At 33.6% G+C, this 19,232-nt stretch overlaps 1 protein-coding gene across 3 annotated transcripts; it reads right to left on the minus strand.

Moving 5' to 3' along the window:
* Positions 1–1,951: 1,951 nt before the first annotated feature.
* Positions 1,952–17,811, minus strand: LOC127105232 (REF/SRPP-like protein At1g67360). 3 transcript variants are annotated; one of them, XM_051042397.1, is made up of 3 exons: positions 17,664–17,811; positions 3,271–3,525; positions 1,952–2,654 (listed from the first exon to the last, which is right to left on the minus strand). In XM_051042397.1, the coding sequence occupies exons 1-3, from the start codon at positions 17,685–17,687 to the stop codon at positions 2,211–2,213; spliced, it is 723 nt and encodes a 240-aa protein (XP_050898354.1). In that variant the 5' UTR covers positions 17,688–17,811; the 3' UTR covers positions 1,952–2,210. The 3 variants fall into 3 exon arrangements, with proteins under 3 accessions (XP_050898354.1, XP_050898355.1, XP_050898353.1); XM_051042398.1 differs by lacking the exon at positions 17,664–17,811 and adding an exon at positions 10,635–10,732; XM_051042396.1 differs by lacking the exon at positions 17,664–17,811 and adding an exon at positions 3,606–3,902.
* Between the last annotated feature and the right edge of the window lie 1,421 nt (positions 17,812–19,232).

The following is a 19,232-nucleotide window of genomic DNA, read 5'->3' on the forward strand; positions in this document are numbered from 1 at the left end:
TCGCACCCAACCAAAGATACTGTCAAGTCTCTCAATACTTCTGATTTTTTCCCCCTCTGGTATTTTCCCGTGTAACCATCGAACCAACTCCCTCTTCAGTTGATCTAACGTGGTGATGTTCCAAAACAGCATCAGCAATTGAGGTTTGTCTCTCGCATAAATCACCTTACCGTATCGGCGACGAACACCAAACATGATAGCCAAATGATTATATGAATTGTGGAACAATAGGTCACACTACGCATCTATTTATAAGACAAAAAAGGCATTTTATGAGGGACTCGACAATTGAGTTGGCGCCTCCTTTTAAAACATACACATAGGCGCCAATTGGATTGGCTAGGGCACCTACCCTAGGCTAGGGCACCTGCCCTAGCCAATCCAATTGGCGCCTCCATTAAAGTTTTAACAACATTCGCCATATGAACAACTTTCATGTTCATCAAAAATCCATTTGAAACTTGGAAGCTCATCATTAATTTCAAAACATTATAGGTCATTTTGACAGAAACCCTAATTTTGGGTCAAGTTCGCAGGGACCTAACTCACTCATTTTTAATTATTTTGAGGTGGGACCAAGTGCATTGGAAAATTTAAGATGTCTAGTTCAAATGTTATGTTGGACAAAATTACATATTCCTAAAAGAAACACATGCAATAATACAAAACATTTTAGGTCAGATAGTAGTTGAAAAACTCAGAAGTCCAACTTCAACTGCCCATAACTTTCTCAAAAAAAATCCAAATGTTACAAAATATATATCCAAATTCATTGTCTTGAAAAGATCTACAACTTTCATGTTGGAGGTTTTTTCATTTGAGGCTTTTTTAAGGGAGGCGCCAATTGGATTGGCGCCCCCTCTTAAAAATTACACATAGGCGCCAATTGGATTGGCTAGGGCAGGTGCCCTAGCCAATCCAATTGGCGCCTCCTTGCAATTTTTAAGAGGGGGCGCCAATCCAATTGGCGCCTCCCTCTAAAAGTGGGGTATATTGGGAATTTTTTTGAAAACTGGGTTATTTTGGGAATTTCTTCGAAAATGTGGGTTAATTAGGTAAAAAATCCAAAGAAAAGACTTAAAAGATACTATAGGATTCTGATGAATAACTATCTACTTTTTAGAGAAAGAAAAGACTTAAAAAAATTCTATAGGATCCTAATGAATAACTATCTGTCACCTAAAAAATACTATAGAATCTTAATGAATAATAAATCTGTCACCTCAATCCCACCACACCGACACTACCTCACAAGTAAAAAAAAAAAGTCTCAACCAAAAATCCACACAAGGGACATGAAAATTTGACAACCACACCACACCGACACTACCTCACAAGTAAAAAAAACGTCTCAACCAAAAATTCACACCAGGGACATGAAAACTTAGTAGGGTCAGAAAACACCCTTCTTCTGTAACAAATTCTCTCTAATCTCTAAAAATTTTCAAATTTTAAATAAAAATTTGTAGTTTGGACTCCAAATGCAATTTTTTCAACTCAATTTTTCCAACTCATTTTTATTGGAATGTTTCTAAACATAAACTAATTTAAATAGTTAATCTCTTTTAGGCTTTCAAAGAAGAATTTAGTGATGGCTACATAATTTTCTCTAATGATTAGCAAAATTGTGAGTGGCCCATCCACTAATAAAGAAGAGATAGCATTGGAGAGTATGATGAAGTTATGAAAAAGTGTTGGGAAGAGTTAAAGATGGAGGTGGAGGCAGAGTAGAGTAGTAGGTGATGACCAAGAAGTATATAGAAGAAGGGAAGGATAGGATGATGTTACCTCCAAGGTTACCCATCTTTTGTTGCTACATGTCTGAGTGTAATGGAAGAATGAGTTTTTTTCATGTGAAAACTGGTCCCAATTGAACCAAAAGTCAACAGGTCCCAATTCATAATCAAGACATAATCAAATCTATGCAAGAAATAAAAAAAGGGCCAAAACAAACTTAATGACCATTTAAGTCACCATTGACATAATCACATTATGTTCCACACACTTTATAATAGTACTTTAGCTTACATGCTCTATTCCCATAATTTCTTACATTAATTTCCATTCATAACTACATAATCACATTATGTTCCACACACTTTATAATAGTACTTTAGCTTACATCCTCTATTCCCATAATTTCTTACATTAATTTCTTGCATATCTCAAACCACATTTTGCAAAGAAAATAGCTAGTAGTACACTAGTACTCAATCAGAAACATCTTCCACCAAAGTTTTTTCTTGATCAACACTCACATTACCTTCTCCTTGTTTAAATGCCTTAGCTATTTCATCCACAGGAATCAAAGGTAAATATCCAGATACACCATAGCCCTTTCCACTAATGTTCTTAACAACATGGTTGTACTTTTCTGACCAATGTGCAGCTGTCGGAATCGCCAACTCTGCTACTGCATGAAATACTGCATAATGGTTGAGACCTGACCATAGTTTTACCGAATTTGTTAGCACTACTTGCTTTGACTCTGTAGCTACATAATTTGCAGCGGCTTTCGCCCCACCAGATTGTGCTTCATTCACAACTTTCTCAGCTTTGTGTGTTACTTCTTGAATCAAACCCTTTGCTTGGTTTGCTACTTGCTTCGCAAAAAGTGGTGCGCACTCGTAGAATTTGTTGGTCGCATCATCCACCTGCCACAATCATATAACACTCATGTTAACCAAAAATTGTTTAACATTTTCTAAATTTCTCACTAAAATTAGTCTTAACCCTTTGATCCCCCGGAAAATCGGCTTTGTTAATCCAGAGTTCGGCCTTAAACAAGACTATAGAATGTAGTAAGATGAGCATCAAACTGCATGCATGTCAAGTTTCAAGGAAGTTATGTCAGTTTCTTCTGTTGATTGACAGTGAAGTTAGTTACATGGTAATATAATAATGTCCTAAAATCAGAGAAAAAAAAAACATTGTTACTATAGATGCATGCACATGTAACATGTTCCTGTACACAAATAAGGAAGTTGTTAATTTCAGAGTGTGGTGGTGGTTCTTCTGTTCCTCTTGTGTTGGAACCTGATCTGTTGATGGTGGATCTGGTTGGTTTGAGATCTAACAAAAATGACTATGCAGTAGTTTTGGTTTGGCTTCTTGTTATCACACCATGTATCGTGGTTTTTATGTTTTTCTCGTGTATCTTGTTTCTTCTTACTTGTTCCGGGGTTAAAACAAAAAATGCATATAAACAAAAGGAGATGGTGGATTTTCATCTAACAAAGAAAAAAGGGAAACAATGGATCAGAGAGAAACCTTATTGTCGAGAAAAAGGAGGAGATCTTGAGAGATAGGCTTGAATTTGTGATAAACAGGACCGAGAACTGTAGTAACAGTACCTTCAACGGTTCCAACAGCAGATCTCAAAGATCCCGAATTCTGTTTCGCATAATCATAGACACTCGACATGCAAACAAAAGCATGAATAGCAGCAACTCTCACAAACCCAAGATGCTTCAGTTTTTGTTCTTGAGGATGATGATCATCATCTATCTTTTTCTCTATCTCTTTCTGCACAAATTCAATATTTATTAAGCACACGAGATCTAATAACATGGATGCTAACATTCATGCAATGTAATAATGAAAACCTTGTTGGTAATGGTGGTGGCCATTGATTTCTTCCTTCTGTGTTGAAACTGAAGCGTCAGTTGTTTTACTGATTATAAGGAAGGTTTCGAGGTGGAAATGATATATAGAAGTGGAAAACGGAATCGGAACAAAAACAATGAAACAAAGGTAAATGTTTTAACCTCGAAATAGGAAAAACATGACGTATGTGTCTAAATTATGTTGACGTTGATTCCTATGTTCACAATAAATAAACAAAATGAAAATTATTTTGCGGTGGAATCGGGTCTCATCAATAAAAGTTTGCTTTTGGTTTTTGAAAAATTTCACTAATGTCTTGATTTTGTTTTTCTTTTTCTATTGTTTTTTCTTTCTAAAGTGGTCTATAGTTTTTCTTTTAAATATAATTTTTGACTTTGAGTTTTTATTGAGCCGAGGAGGAATTAGATTGATAGTCGGAGATGATGAATCGCAACGAAGGATGGTTGTTGGTTCTCCGACGGGGTTTATGTATCGTGTCGACATTCTCAAAGTTTGTCTAGATATGTGGTTCCATAATAGGAATGCATAGAAAGTAGTTTATGAGGTGACTTTGGGACTATAGTCATCGATTGTCAACATAATTAGAATAATTTGAGTATGATGATTAATATAATATCTTATATCCTCTTAAATATTTTAACTATTGTCAGTTGAGATCAATTGAGTTTATATATACTCTATTTATTGTCAAAGAGATATTTTGATAACATTAATAATTAATCATTTGATATTAGAAAATAAATTCTAATTGAGATATTCTCTTCCATTTCTTTATGTTATATTATATATGTATATATGTGTGGTGGATAAGAAGCAAAGAAAAGAAAAGTGGGAAAAGAAAAAGAAGAAAAAACATGGAAAAGAGAAAAGAAGAGAAGAGAAGGAAAGGAAAAAGAGAAAGAAGAAGAGGAAGAAGGAAAGAAGATGAGGGAAGCTCATGGAAATCATCATCAACATCAAATCATCTCAATTTTCTCCATTATCTTCACCATGTTCCTAGGTAGTGTAACTTTGCTCAAATCATAGAAATTATTGATGATGCATATTTTGCTTGTTGCTACATGTTTGTTTATGATGATTCATGATTGGTTCATGTTGTTAGTATAAATTTTTACTATGATTAGCGTTGTTGTGATAAACCATGGTATATGTTGTTGTTGGATTGATAGTAACCTCATATTGAAATATCATATGGTGAGACCATGTGATGTTGTTGCATGCATGATGATATGTCATGTTGATGAAGTTGAGGTGGTGTTAATGTTATGAGAACATACTAGATCCATGAGTATTAGGTGTACACTTGATTGACTCTAGTGTTAGTGGAAAATTGTTGGTGTAAGCCCTAAAGGCCAATAGTTTCGGACTTGTATCGAATTATTTATTAATAATTAAAAGACATTTCTTTATTATGCCTGTTTTGCAAAAATAATAAAGTCCCTAGAATAGATAGTCTATTTAATGAAATGTTAAGTTTGACTTAATCATGAAATTCCATTAAACATAAGGACACTATTCTTAAAGTATTCGTAGTCGGACTTTATTGTGAAGTGGGATAACATTAAAACATTAAGACTAATATGTGGATAGACTGATGATCACATCTCATGGATCATGGATAAAGAGTTATCAAGTCTTCACATATGTATGAATATTAAGAGTAATATTTATAATATATTGATCCGCTATGAGAATACTACATAGAAAGTTATGCAGAGTGTCATAAGTTATTCTCATGGTGATAGTGGTGTATACCACCATTCGACCTGAAATCATTATGGATCCTAGATGTGGAGTCGGGTACTTTATTATTGATCAAACATTGTCCGTAATTGGATGACCATAAAGATAGTTAATGGATGCTTCTCAAAGTATGCTGAGGGACATGAGTGACATAGATTGAATTTGCCCATCCTACATAACATGATAAATGTCTAAGGGCCCAATATTGAACTGGACAAGGGTGACACGGTCTATGCGTTGTGTTCATTATAGACATAAAGACAAAAAGGTAATTGTAGATAATAATATTTTCACGAAAATGTTTTGTCAGATCACATGACATTTTCGTGACTTGAGTAGCAGTGATGTGTTGTTAGATACCGCTCACTATTTAGAATATTAAATGTATGATTTAATATAATTATCAACGTCATGAGAACTTACAATGTCACACTCATAAAGACAGATTGATGAGAGATATAATAAATAAGAAACACTGTAAGATACGGTGTACTTGAGAAAATTATGAAACACCTTAAGGTACAATGTACTTAAGTAAAATATGGAAATATAATATAATAATAATTATTAATATTATTATTATTGTTGTTATAATAATAAGAGTTTAAAGGTGATGCACTGACAGTGTAAAAAAGTTTTACACTGTCATCTAGTAAGAATATTTTTTTTATGTCATACAAGTATTTTAATATTTTCAATCTGACTTGGCGGAATGCATGGTCGTCATTGGCTGACCATGTAAAATAAATTTACATGGTCAATGCATCACCCATTTTCTCTAATAATAATAGTTATTAAATATAATAATAAAATATGTTTATTATAATAATAGTTATTATTATTATTATTATTATTATTATTATTATTATTATTTGGTGCACTTAAGATGAGTTTTTTAACTTGCAGTCAACACAAGTGGTTATATAAATACAACCATTATGTATAAGCTTTCTCACTTGATGAAATTCGGTTGGAGAAATCCCGACCGTAATTTCTCTCTCTCTCCCTCTCTCTCTCTCTCTCTCTCTCTCTCTCTCACACACACACACACACACACACACACACACACTCAAAATCTTCATTCATAGCAGTTAACACTGAGATTGAAGGCACTATGTTCGTGTTGACTGAGTAGAGGCGTTATTCTTCATTCAACGCTCGTGATCATTAGTCCAGATCTGCATCAAGGTTGTTAATCACCATAAGAGATAATTGTTTCTATCACTGATCATGCTCATTTCGTATGGATCAACCAAAGGGAAAATTTTGTTTTCCGCTGCGCATTGCGTCGCGATTTCCCTTTAGTGGTATCAGAGCCACTTACGAAACTATGAATCAGATAGATGTTTATTTCATGTACTTTCTGATTTAATTCGATTAAAACATAAAATAAATTCAATAATAAATAAAATTAATTTTTGGCATCATGTTGTGTACGATTTGAATGATTCAATGTTGACTATTCTTCAGAATCCGACTTTTGTATGATGAAGCAGTGATACATCGATCACCCATAAGTTACACAAAAGTGATTGATAAATTTTATATGTGATATGAATAATTTGGATGCAACAATATTATATTTGATATTCCTTTTATTTTATCGATTCAATTAGTGTGGTGATTGTGTTTCATATGAATGGTCAATGTTCATTCTGCTTCGGAATCCGATGTTTGTATGGTGAACCAATGATATTTGGATCATTCAAATTGAATAATCAATCATTACAGTTTTGATAGTATGAATGTGTTGCATTAGAGTTTATGATGGCATAAGAGTTGTATTGTCAAGAGTTATAAAATCGGGGTTTATAACTGTACAAGAGTTGTGATTTAAGAATTTCAAATTTTATAATATAATAATAATTGTTATTATTTATTATTATAAATGATATATAATGTGGTACTGTAATAAAAATGAATACCGACACCGTTAAACAATATTTGTTATATAATAATAATAATAATTATAAAAGGGCAAATTAGAGTGCATGTAATGAAAAATATGAAAAAGAGTAAGTTATTGTGTCTGCCTGTAATAACAAAGAAATAACAAATGGCTAATTAAAAGTAAGTGCTACAAGTTATCATGGTCTTAACATGTTCTTATCATATTATATGATATAAACCATGTTTCAAGTTTCAAGTACTGAATGTTACAACTTTCTATCATGATAATGGTTATCATGCTTTAACATATATTATTTAAATAATAATGATAGTTTGTTATTGTTATTTATTTATAAATAATGTTATTATTGAGTTAATATAATAATAATTGTTATTATTATTTATTTAAATAATTTGGTATACGTTAATAACCATACATTCGAGACTCCAATTAATTCGTGATCAATCGCCAAAGTTTAATTTAATTTATTTAATTAAAAAAATTTAAATTAATAATAATAATAAAAGTTTGTTTATTATTATTTTCTTGCGGTGATCGATTATGGCCTTTGTCTTTTTTTATTTTTTGAGAATTTTAAATACGACCTACGTGTCGTGCCTTCTCTATGTCCTCTTTATGCAACTTCTTTTCTCATCTCACTCCCTCGTATGTAAAACTAGTATTATGTAATGTAATGTAATGAAGGAAATAAGAAGACAATATCAAAGGAGGACAACCATTGAGATCTAGCTTGGAGAAGCATAAATCGTTATTAGGTTTATCTTAGGTTCTCTCAGTAGCTTGAGAGAACAATTGCACTAAGGACCATAATCGTATCATTTTATTTTATATGTATATCGATGAATTTGAATGTATGTTGGTGCATATGAGAGATGATTTATATGATAAATAAGCCGATGAGATCAAACGAATCAAAATTCCCTCAAATCATAAATTATTGCACCTAGAAAGACAATGCTACAACTGCTGTTGGGACTCCAGCTGACACCGAAGTTGTTACTCAGCTAATCATCAACCAGTCAGGCTCTCAACCTGGAGCTAGTGGACATGCTATTGTTTATCTCTGGGGATGCCTCAAAACTTCACTCCTCAAGTTGAAAATGGTGGAGTTTTTGTTCCTTATCAGCCAATACCTTTGCCTATGAGTAATGGGAAGACTACCACTTATCCTTGGGGAATGCCTCCCCATTTCTCTCCTAAGGTGATTGATGTTGATAAAAATGAAACTCCTGAAGACCATTATCGCCAGAATTTTGTGCCAGTGGCTACTGAAGTACCTGTTGAAATAAATAATGTTTATAGGGGTCCTCATATCAATGTGAAAATTCCTCCACTAGTTGTTCAACCTGGTATGCAATACCCTTATCAAGGCATTCGTCTTGACAATCCTGGAATGCCACATTTTCACCCCGAGGCACCTTATGCCCATGCTGCTCCTCAGTATGTTCGTCCTGGGGAACCCTATGCCTCATATGTTCACTTTGGGGCACCATATACTCAAGTTGCCAATCTCAGGGGACATATTATTAATCCTGGTATGATGAATACTCCTCAAGGTACTCATATTGCTCCTCAGGTTCCTCCTCAGTTTGCTATTCCTCAATGTCCTCAATTTGCTACTCCTCCGGGTCCTCAGTTTCTTCAGTATGCTAATCAGACTTTCCCCAATACAAATCTGAACATGCCTGCTGACTATCAAATGTTAGATGAATGTATTAAAGCTATTGAAGGGTTCTCTATTTATGGTATGGATGCTAAAGAATTATGTCTGGTACCTAATATGGTACTACCTCATAAGTTTAAAGTTCTCGAGCTTCAGAAGTACAGGGGTTTAAGCTGCCTGAAGAGCCACATAAAAATGTATTGTAGGAAGATGGCTTTTTACATCGACAATGATGCTTTGCTTATTCATTGCTTCCAAGACAGTTTGTTTGGAGTTTCTCTTGATTGGTACATGGGATTAGAACATAGCAAGATTCGGTCTTGAAAGGATCTTTCCGATGCTTTCTTGAAGCAGTACAAGTATAATCTTGATATGGCTCCAACCAGATTGCAACTCCAGAACCAAGCTCAAAGAAGTAATGAAACTTTCAAAGAGTACTCCTAATTTTGGAGAGAAATGGCAACCCAGGTTCGACCTCCTTTTTCTGACTCCGATCTTGTGGATATATTCATGAGTAAACTCCAAGGGATGTATTTTGAAAAGATGGTGGGAAGCATGTCGTCCAATTTTTTTAGATGTAGCCACAATGGGGGAACAAATAGAGAATAAATTGAAAACAATAAGGATTTCAGGCAATGCTAATAATCAGGCAGCATCAAAGAAACCTCAAAGAAATTTCAACAAGGAGAAAGAAGGAGAAACAAGTGTTGTAATGACTAATGTTCATCATCAGAATCAAGCACCCATGGCTCCTATGCCATATTATCCATTCCCATATGTTGCCGCAAATCGATATCAACAAGCTCAACGCTCCTATGCCATATTACCTTTCCCCTATGATCCCAAGCATAATCCTAATGTTTCATGTGAATTCCTTGACGGGTATATAAGGCACTATACTGAATATTTCATGCCCTTCAAGATTAAGATCCAAGAACTTATTGATCAGAAGTTACTATCCTTTTTTGAAGAGTAGCCAAATGTAAAGACTAATCCTTTACCAGTACACAATCGGCATGCAGTTAATGCAATAATTGAAAAAGAGCATATGGAAGTAGTTAAGGAGGTTGCTGAAGTCAAAACGCCAATGATGGTTATTGTACCTCGGAAATTGAGAACACGACAGTCATGGAGCGCAATCGCACGCTCGCAAATGCACTTAACAGAGTCACCACTAGACTTTATTTATTCCTAAAAAAGGAAAGGGAAAATATTGATAAAACCCCTAAATGAAAGGATAAGATATGATTTTCGCAACCAAATCAAGGTTCGGGAGTCGATTACACAAGGGGAAGGTATTAACACCCCTCATGTCTGTTGTACTCAACGATAACCATTTGGTTAGTTGTGCATGTTAGTGTTAGCTTAGAAATGTTAGGCTTTTCGAGTTATTAAAAGGTAAAAGAAAAGAAAAAAAAGCATGAATAGTAACAGTACCTTCAACGGTTCCAACAGCAGATCTCAAAGATCCCGAATTCAGTTTCGCATGATCATACACACTCGACATGCAAACAAAAGCATGAATAGAAACAACTCTCACAAACCCAAGATGCTTCAGTTTTTGTTCTTGAGGATGATGATCATCATCTATCTTTTTCTCTATCTCTTTCTGCACAAATTCAATATTTATTAAGCACACGAGATCTAATAACATGGATGCTAACATTCATGCAATGTAATAATGAAAACCTTGTTGGTAATGGTGGTGGCCATTGATTTATTCCTTCTGTGTTGAAATTGAAGCGTCAGTTGTTTTACTGATTATAAGGAAGGTTTCGAGGTGGAAATGATATATAGAAGTGGTAAACGGAATCGGAACAAAAACAATGAAACAAAGGTAAATGTTTTAACCTCGAAATAGGAAAAACATGACGTATGTGTCTAAATTTTGTTGACGTTGATTCCTATGTTGACAATAAATAAACAAAATGAAAATTATTTTGGGGTGGAATCGGGTCTCATCAATAAAAGTTTGCTTTTGGTTTTTGAAAAATTTCACTAATGTCTTGATTTTGTTTTTCTTTTACTATTCTTTTTTCTTTCTAAAGTGGTCTATAGTTTTTCTTTTAAATATAATTTTTGACTTTGAGTTTTTATTGAGCCGAGGAGGAATTAGATTGATAGTCGGAGATGATGAATCGCAACGAAGGATGGTTGTTGGTTCTCCGACGGGGTTTATGTATCGTGTCGACATTCTCAAAGTTTGTCTAGATATGTGGTTCCATAATAGAAATACATAGAAAGTAATTTATGAGGTGACTTTGGGACTATAGTCATTGATTGTCAACATAATTAGAATAATTTGAGTATGATGATTAATGCAATATCTTATATCCTTTTAAATATTTTAACTCTTGTCAATTGAGATCAATTGAGTTTATATATACTCTATTTGTTGTCAAAGAGATATTTTGATAACATTAATAATTGATCATTTGATATGAGAAAACAAATTCTAATTGAGATATTCTCTTCCATTTCTTTATGTTATATTATATATGTATATATGTGTGGTGGATAAGAAGCAAAGAAAAGAAAAGTGGGAAAAGAAAAAGAAGAAAAAACATGGAAAAGAGAAAAGAAGAGAAGAGAAGGAAAGGAAAAAGAGAAAGAAGAAGAGGAAGAAGGAAAGAAGATGAGGGAAGCTCATGGAAATCATCATCAACATCAAATCATCTCAATTTTCCCCATTATCTTCACCATGTTCCTAGGTAGTGTAGCTTTGCTCAAATCATAGAAATTATTGATGATGCATATTTTGCTTGTTGCTACATGTTTGTTTATGATGATTCATGATTGGTTCATGTTGTTAGTATAAAATTTTACTATGATTAGTGTTGTTGTGATAAACCATGGTATATGTTGTTGTTGGATTGATAGTAACCTCATATTGAAATATCATATGGTGAGACCATGTGATGTTGTTGCATGCATGATGATATGTCATGTTGATGAAGTTGAGGTGGTGTTAATGTTATGAGAACATACTAGATCCATGAGTATTAGGTGTACACTTGATTGACTCTAGTGTTAGTGGAAAATTGTTGGTGTGAGCCCTAGAGGCCAATAGTTTCAGACTTGTATCGAATTATTTATTAATAATTAAAAGACATTTCTTTATTATGCCTGTTTTGCTAAAATAATAAAGTCCCTAGAATAGATAGTCTATTTAATGAAATGTTAAGTTTGACTTAATCATGAAATTCCATTAAACATAAGGACACTATTCTTAAAGTATTCGTAGTCGGACTTTATTGTGAAGTGGGATAACATTAAAACATTAAGACTAATATGTGGATAGACTGATGATCACATCTCATGGATCATAGATAAAGAGTTATCAAGTCTTCACATATGTATGAATATTAAGAGTAATATTTATACTATATTGATCCGCTATGAGAATACTACATAGAAAGTTATGCAGAGTGTCATAAGTTATTCTCATGGTGATAGTGGTGTATACCACCATTCGACCTGAAATCATTATGGATCCTAGATGTGGAGTCGGGTACTTTATTATTGATCAAACATTGTCCGTAATTGGATGACCATAAAGATAGTTAATGGGTACTTCTCAAAGTATGCTGAGGGACATGAGTGACATAGATTGAATTTGCCCATCCTACATAACATGATAAATGTCTAAGGGCCCAATATTGAACTGGACAAGGGTGACACGGTCTATGCGTTGTGTTCATTATAGACATAAAGACAAAAAGGTAATTGTAGATAATAATATTTTCACGAAAATGTTTTGTCAGATCACATGACATTTTCGTGACTTGAGTAGCAGTGATGTGTTGTTAGATACCGCTCACTATTTATAATATTAAATGTATGATTTAATATAATTATCAACGTCATGAGAACTTACAATGTCACACTCATAAAGACAGATTGATGAGAGATATAATAAATAAGAAACACTGTAAGATACGGTGTACTTGAGAAAATTATGAAACACCTTAAGGTACAATGTACTTAAGTAAAATATGGAAATATAATATAATAATAATTGTTAATATTATTATTATTGTTGCTATAATAATAAGAGTTTAATGGTGATGCACTGACAGTGTAAAAAAGTTTTACACTGTCATCTAGTAAGAATATTTTTTTATGTCATACAAGTATTTTAATATTTTCAATCTGACTTGGCGGAATGCATGGTCGTCATTGGCTGACAGTGTAAAATAAATTTACATGGTCAATGCATCACCAATTTTCTCTAATAATAATAGTTATTAAATATAATAATAAAATATGTTTATTATAATAATAGTTATTATTATTATTATTATTATTATTATTCTTATTATTATTATTTGGTGCACTTAAGATGAGTTTTTTAACTTGCAGTCCACACAAGTGGTTATATAAATACAACCATTATGTATAAGCTTTCTCACTTGATGAAATTCGGTTGGAGAAATCCCGACCGTAATTTCTCTCTCTCTCTCTCTCTCTCTCTCTCTCTCTCTCTCTCTCTCTCTCACACACACACACACACACACACACACTCAAAATCTTCATTCGTAGCAGTTAACACTGAGATTGAAGGCACTATGTTCGTGTTGACTGAGTAGAGGCGTTATTCTTCATTCAATGCTCGTGATCATTTGTCCAGATCTGCATCAAAGTTGTTAATCACCATAAGAGATAATTGTTTCTATCACTGATCATGCTCATTTCGTAAGGATCAACCAAAGGGAAAATTTTGTTTTCTGCTGCGCATTGTGTCGCGATTTCCCTTCAGTGGTATCAGAGCCAGTTACGAAACTATGAATCAGATAGATGTTTATTTTATGTACTTTCTGATTTAATTCGATTAAAACATAAAATAAATTCAATAATAAATAAAATTAATTTTTGGCATCATGTTGTGTACGATTTGAATGATTCAATGTTGACTATTCTTCAGAATCCGACTTTTGTATGATGAAGTAGTGATATATCGATCACCCATAAGTTACACAAAAGTGATTGATAAATTTCATATGTGATATGAATAATTCGGATGCAACAATATTATATTTGATATGCCTTTTATTTTATCGATTCAATTAGTGTGGTGATTGTGTTTCATATGAATGGTCAATGTTCATTCTGCTTCGGAATCCGATGTTTGTATGGTGAACCAATGATATTTGGATCATTCAAATTGAATAATCAATCATTACAGTTTTGATAGTATGAATGTGTTGCATTAGAGTTTATGATGGCATAAGAGTTGTATTGTCAAGAGTTATAAAATCGGGGTTTATAACTGTACAAGAGTTGTGATTTAAGAATTTCAAATTTTATAACATAATAATAATTGTTATTATTTATTATTATAAATGATATACAATGTGGTACTGTAATAAAAATGAATACCGACACCGTTAAACAATATTTGTTATATAATAATAATAATAATTTAAAAGGGCAAGTTAGAGTGCATGTAATGAAAAATATGAAAAAGAGTAAGTTATTGTGTCTGCCTGTAATAACAAAGAAATAACAAATGGCTAATTAAAAGTAAGTGCTACAAGTTATCATGGTCTTAACATGTTCTTATCATATTATATGATATAAACCATGTTTCAAGTTTCAAGTACCGAATGTTACAACTTTCTATCATGATAATGGTTATCATGCTTTAACATATGTTATTTAAATAATAATGATAGTTTGTTATTTTTATTTATTTTAAATAATGTTATTATTGAGTTAATATAATAATAATTGTTATTATTATTTATTTAAATAATTTGGTATACGTTAACAACAAGACAACCGAGACTCCAATTAATTCGTGATCAATTGCCAAAGTTTAATTTAATTTATTTAATTAAAAAAATTTAAATTAATAATAATAATAATAATAAAAGTGTGTTTATTATTATTTTCTTGCGGTGATCGATTATGACCTTTGTCTTTTTTTATTTTTTGAGAATTTTAAATACGACCTACGTGTCGTGCCTTCTCTATGTCCTCTTTATGCAACTTCTTTTCTCATCTCACTCCCTCGTATGTAAAACTAGTATTATGTAATGTAATGTAATGAAGGAAATAAGAAGACAATATCAAAGGAGGACCACCATTTAGATCTAGCTTGGAGAAGCATAAATCGTTATTAGGTTTATCTTAGGTTCTCTCAGTAGCTTGAGAGAACAATTGCACTAAGGACCATAATCGTATCATTTTATTTTATATGTATATCGATGAATTTGAATGTATGTTGGTGCATATGAGAGATGATTTATATGATAAATAAGCCGATGAGATCAAACGAATCAAAATTCCCTCAAATCATAAATTATTGCACCTAGAAAGACAATGCTACAACTGCTGTTGGGACGCCAGCTGACACCGAAGTTGTTACTCAGCTAATCATCAACCAGTCAGGCTCTCAACCTGGAGCTAGTGGACATGCTATTGTTTATCTCTGGGGATGCCTCAAAACTTCACTCCTCAAGTTGAAAATGGTGGAGTTTTTGTTCCTTATCAGCCAATACCTTTGCCTATGGGTAATGGGAAGACTACCACTTATCCTTGGGGAATGCCTCCCCATTTCTCTCCTAAGGTGATTGATGTTGATAAAAATGAAACTCCTGAAGACCATTATCGCCAGAATTTTGTGCCAATGGCTACTGAAGTACCTGTTGAAATAAATAATGTTTATAGGGGTCCTCATATCAATGTGAAGATTCCTCCACTAGTTGTTCAACCTGGTATGCAATACCCTTATCAAGGCATTCATCTTGACAATCCTGGAATGCCACATTTTCACCCCGAGGCACCTTATGCCCATGCTGCTCCTCAGTATGTTCGTCCTGGGGAACCCTATGCCTCATATGTTCACTTTGGGGCACCATATACTCAAGTTTCCAATCTCGGGGGACATATTATTAATCCTGGTATGATGAATATTCCTCAAGGTACTCAGATTGCTCCTCAGGTTCCTCCTCAGTTTGCTATTCCTCAATGTCCTCAATTTGCTACTCCTCCGGGTCCTCAGTTTCTTCAGTATGCTAATCAGACTTTCCCCAATACAAATTTGAACATGCCTGCTGACTATCAAATGTTAGATGAATGTATTAAAGCTATTGAAGGGTTCTCTACTTATGGTATGGATGCTAAAGAATTATGTCTGGTACCTAATATGGTACTACCTCATAAGTTTAAAGTTCTCGAGCTTCAGAAGTACAGGGGTTTAAGCTGCCTGAAGAGCCACATAAAAATGTATTGTAGGAAGATGGCTTTTTACATCGACAATGATGCTTTGCTTATTCATTGCTTCCAAGACAGTTTGTTTGGAGTTTCTCTTGATTGGTACATGGGATTAGAACATAGCAAGATTCGGTCTTGAAAGGATCTTTCCGATGCTTTCTTGAAGCAGTACAAGTATAATCTTGATATGGCTCCAACCAGATTGCAACTCCAGAACCAAGCTCAAAGAAGTAATGAAACTTTCAAAGAGTACTCCTAATGTTGGAGAGAAATGGCAACCCAGGTTCGACCTCCTTTTTCTGACTCCGATCTTGTGGATATATTCATGAGTACACTCCAAGGGATGTATTTTGAAAAGATGGTGGGAAGCATGTCGTCCAATTTTTTTAGATGTAGCCACAATGGGGGAACAAATAGAGAATAAATTGAAAACAATAAGGATTTCAGGCAATGCTAATAATCAGGCAGCATCAAAGAAACCTCAAAGAAATTTCAACAAGGAGAAAGAAGGAGAAACAAGTGTTGTAATGGCTAATGTTCATCATCAGAATCAAGCACCCATGGCTCCTATGCCATATTATCCATTCCCATATGTTGCCGCAAATCGATATCAACAAACTCAAAGCTCCTATGCCATATTACCTTTCCCATATGATCCCAAGCATAATCCTAATGTTTCATGTGAATTCCTTGACGGGTATATAAGGCACTATACTGAATACTTCATGCCCTTCAAGATTAAGATCCAAGAACTTATTGATCAGAAGTTACTATCCTTTTTTGAAGAGTAGCCAAATGTAAAGACTAATCCTTTACCAGTACACAATGGGCATGCAGTTAATGCAATAATTGAAAAAGAGCATATGGAAGTAGTTAAGGAGGTTGCTGAAGTCAAAACCCCAATGATGGTTATTGTACCTCGGAAATTGAGAACACGACACTCATGGAGCGCAATCGCACGCTCGCAAATGCACTTAACAGAGTCACCACTAGACTTTATTTATTCCTAAAAAAGGAAAGGGAAAATATTGATAAAACCCCTAAATGAAAGGATAAGATATGATTTTCGAAACCAAATCAAGGTTCGGGAGTCGATTACACAAGGGGAAGGTATTAACACCCCTCATGTCTGTTGTACTCAACGATAACCATTTGGTTAGTTGTGCATGTTTGTGTTAGCTTAGAAATGTTAGGCTTTTCGAGTTATTAAAAGGTAAAAGAAAAGAAAAAAAGCATGAGTAGTAACAGAACCTTCAACGGTTCCAACAGCAGATCTCAAAGATCCCGAATTCTGTTTCGCATAATCATACACACTCGACATGCAAACAAAAGCATGAATAGCAGCAACTCTCACAAACCCAGGATGCTTCAGTTTTTGTTCTTGATGATGATGATCATCTATCTTTTTCTCTATCTATTTTTGCACAAATTCAATATTTATTAAGCACACGGGATCTAATAACATGGATGCTAACATTCATGCAATGTAATAATGAAAACCTTGTTGGTAATGGTGGTGGCCATTGATTTCTTCCTTCTGTGTTGAAACTGAAGCGTCAGTTGTTTTACTGATTATAAGGAAGGTTTCGAGGTGGAAATGATATATAGAAGTGGAAAACGGAATCAGAACAAAAACAATGAAACAAAGAAAACAAATTCTAATTGAGATATTCTCTTCCATTACTTTATGTTATATTATATATGTATATATGTGTGGTGGATAAGAAGCAAAGAAAAGAAAAGTGGAAAAAGAAAAAGAAGAAAAAACATGGAAAAGAGAAAAGAAGAGAAGAGAAGGAAAGGAACAAGAGAAAGAAGAAGAGGAAGAAGGAAAGAAGATGAGGGAAGCTCATGGAAATCATCATCAACATCAAATCATCTCAATTTTCTCCATTATCTTCACCATGTTCCTAGGTAGTGTAGCTTTGTTCAAATCATAGAAATTATTGATGATGCAAATTTTGCTTGTTGCTACATGTTTGTTTATGATGATTCATGATTGGTTCATGTTGTTAGTGTAAAATTTTACTATGATTAGCGTTGTTGTGATAAACCATGGTATATGTTATTGTTGGATTGATAGTAACCTCATATTGAAATATCATATGGTGAGACCATGTGATGTTGTTGCATGCATGATGATATGTCATGTTGATGAAGTTGATGTGGTGTTAATGTTATGAGAACATACTAGATCCATGAGTATTAGGTTTACACTTGATTGACTATAGTGTTAGTGGAAAATTGTTGGTGTAAGCCCTAGAGGGCAATAGTTTCAGGCTTGTATCGAATTATTTATTAATAATTAAAAGACATTTCTTTATTATGCCTGTTTTGCAAAAATAATAAAGTCCCTAAAATAGATAGTCTATTTAATGAAAGGTTAAGTTTGACTTAATCATGAAATTCCATTAAACATAAGGACACTATTCTTAAAGTATTCGTAGTCAGACTTTATTGTGAAGTGGGATAACATTAAAATATTAAGACTATTATGTGGATAGACTGATGATCACATCTCATGGATCATGGATAAAGAGTTATCAAGTCTTCACATATGTATGAATATTAGGAGTAATATTTATACTATATTGATCCGCTATGAGAATACTACATAGAAAGTTATGCAGAGTGTCATAAGTTATTCTCATGGTGATAGTGGTATATACCACCATTCGACCTGAAACCATTATGGACCCTAGATGTGGAGTCGAGTACTTTATTGTTGATCAAACTTTGTCCGTAATTGGATGACCATAAAGATAGTTAATGAGTACTCCACAAAGTATGCCGAGGGACATGAGTGACTAGATTGAATTTGTCCATCCTGCATAACACGATAAATGTCTAAGAGCCCAATATTGAACTGGACAAGGGTGACATGGTCTATGCGTTGTGTTCGATATAGACACAAGGACAAAAAGGTAATTGTACATAATAATATTTTTACGAAAATGTTTTGTCAGATCACATGACATTTTCGTGACTTGGGTAACAATGATGTGTTGTCAGATACCGCTCACTATTTATAATATTAAATGTATGATTTAATATAATTATTAACGTCAC

This window comes from Lathyrus oleraceus, chromosome 7, assembly GCF_024323335.1.
Source record: "Lathyrus oleraceus cultivar Zhongwan6 chromosome 7, CAAS_Psat_ZW6_1.0, whole genome shotgun sequence".
Lineage (NCBI taxonomy): Eukaryota > Viridiplantae > Streptophyta > Magnoliopsida > Fabales > Fabaceae > Lathyrus > Lathyrus oleraceus.

Bases quoted from the DNA above. Each gene is read 5' to 3' on its own strand.
- LOC127105232 (XM_051042397.1), bottom strand. From the start codon at position 17,687: ATGGCCACCACCATTACCAACAAG. The intron at 3,526-17,663 runs GTTTTCATTATT...GAATTTGTGCAG, and splicing joins CCACCACCATTACCAACAAG to AAAGAGATAGAGAAAAAGAT. The intron at 2,655-3,270 runs GTTTCTCTCTGA...TGATTGTGGCAG, and splicing joins TCCTTTTTCTCGACAATAAG to GTGGATGATGCGACCAACAA.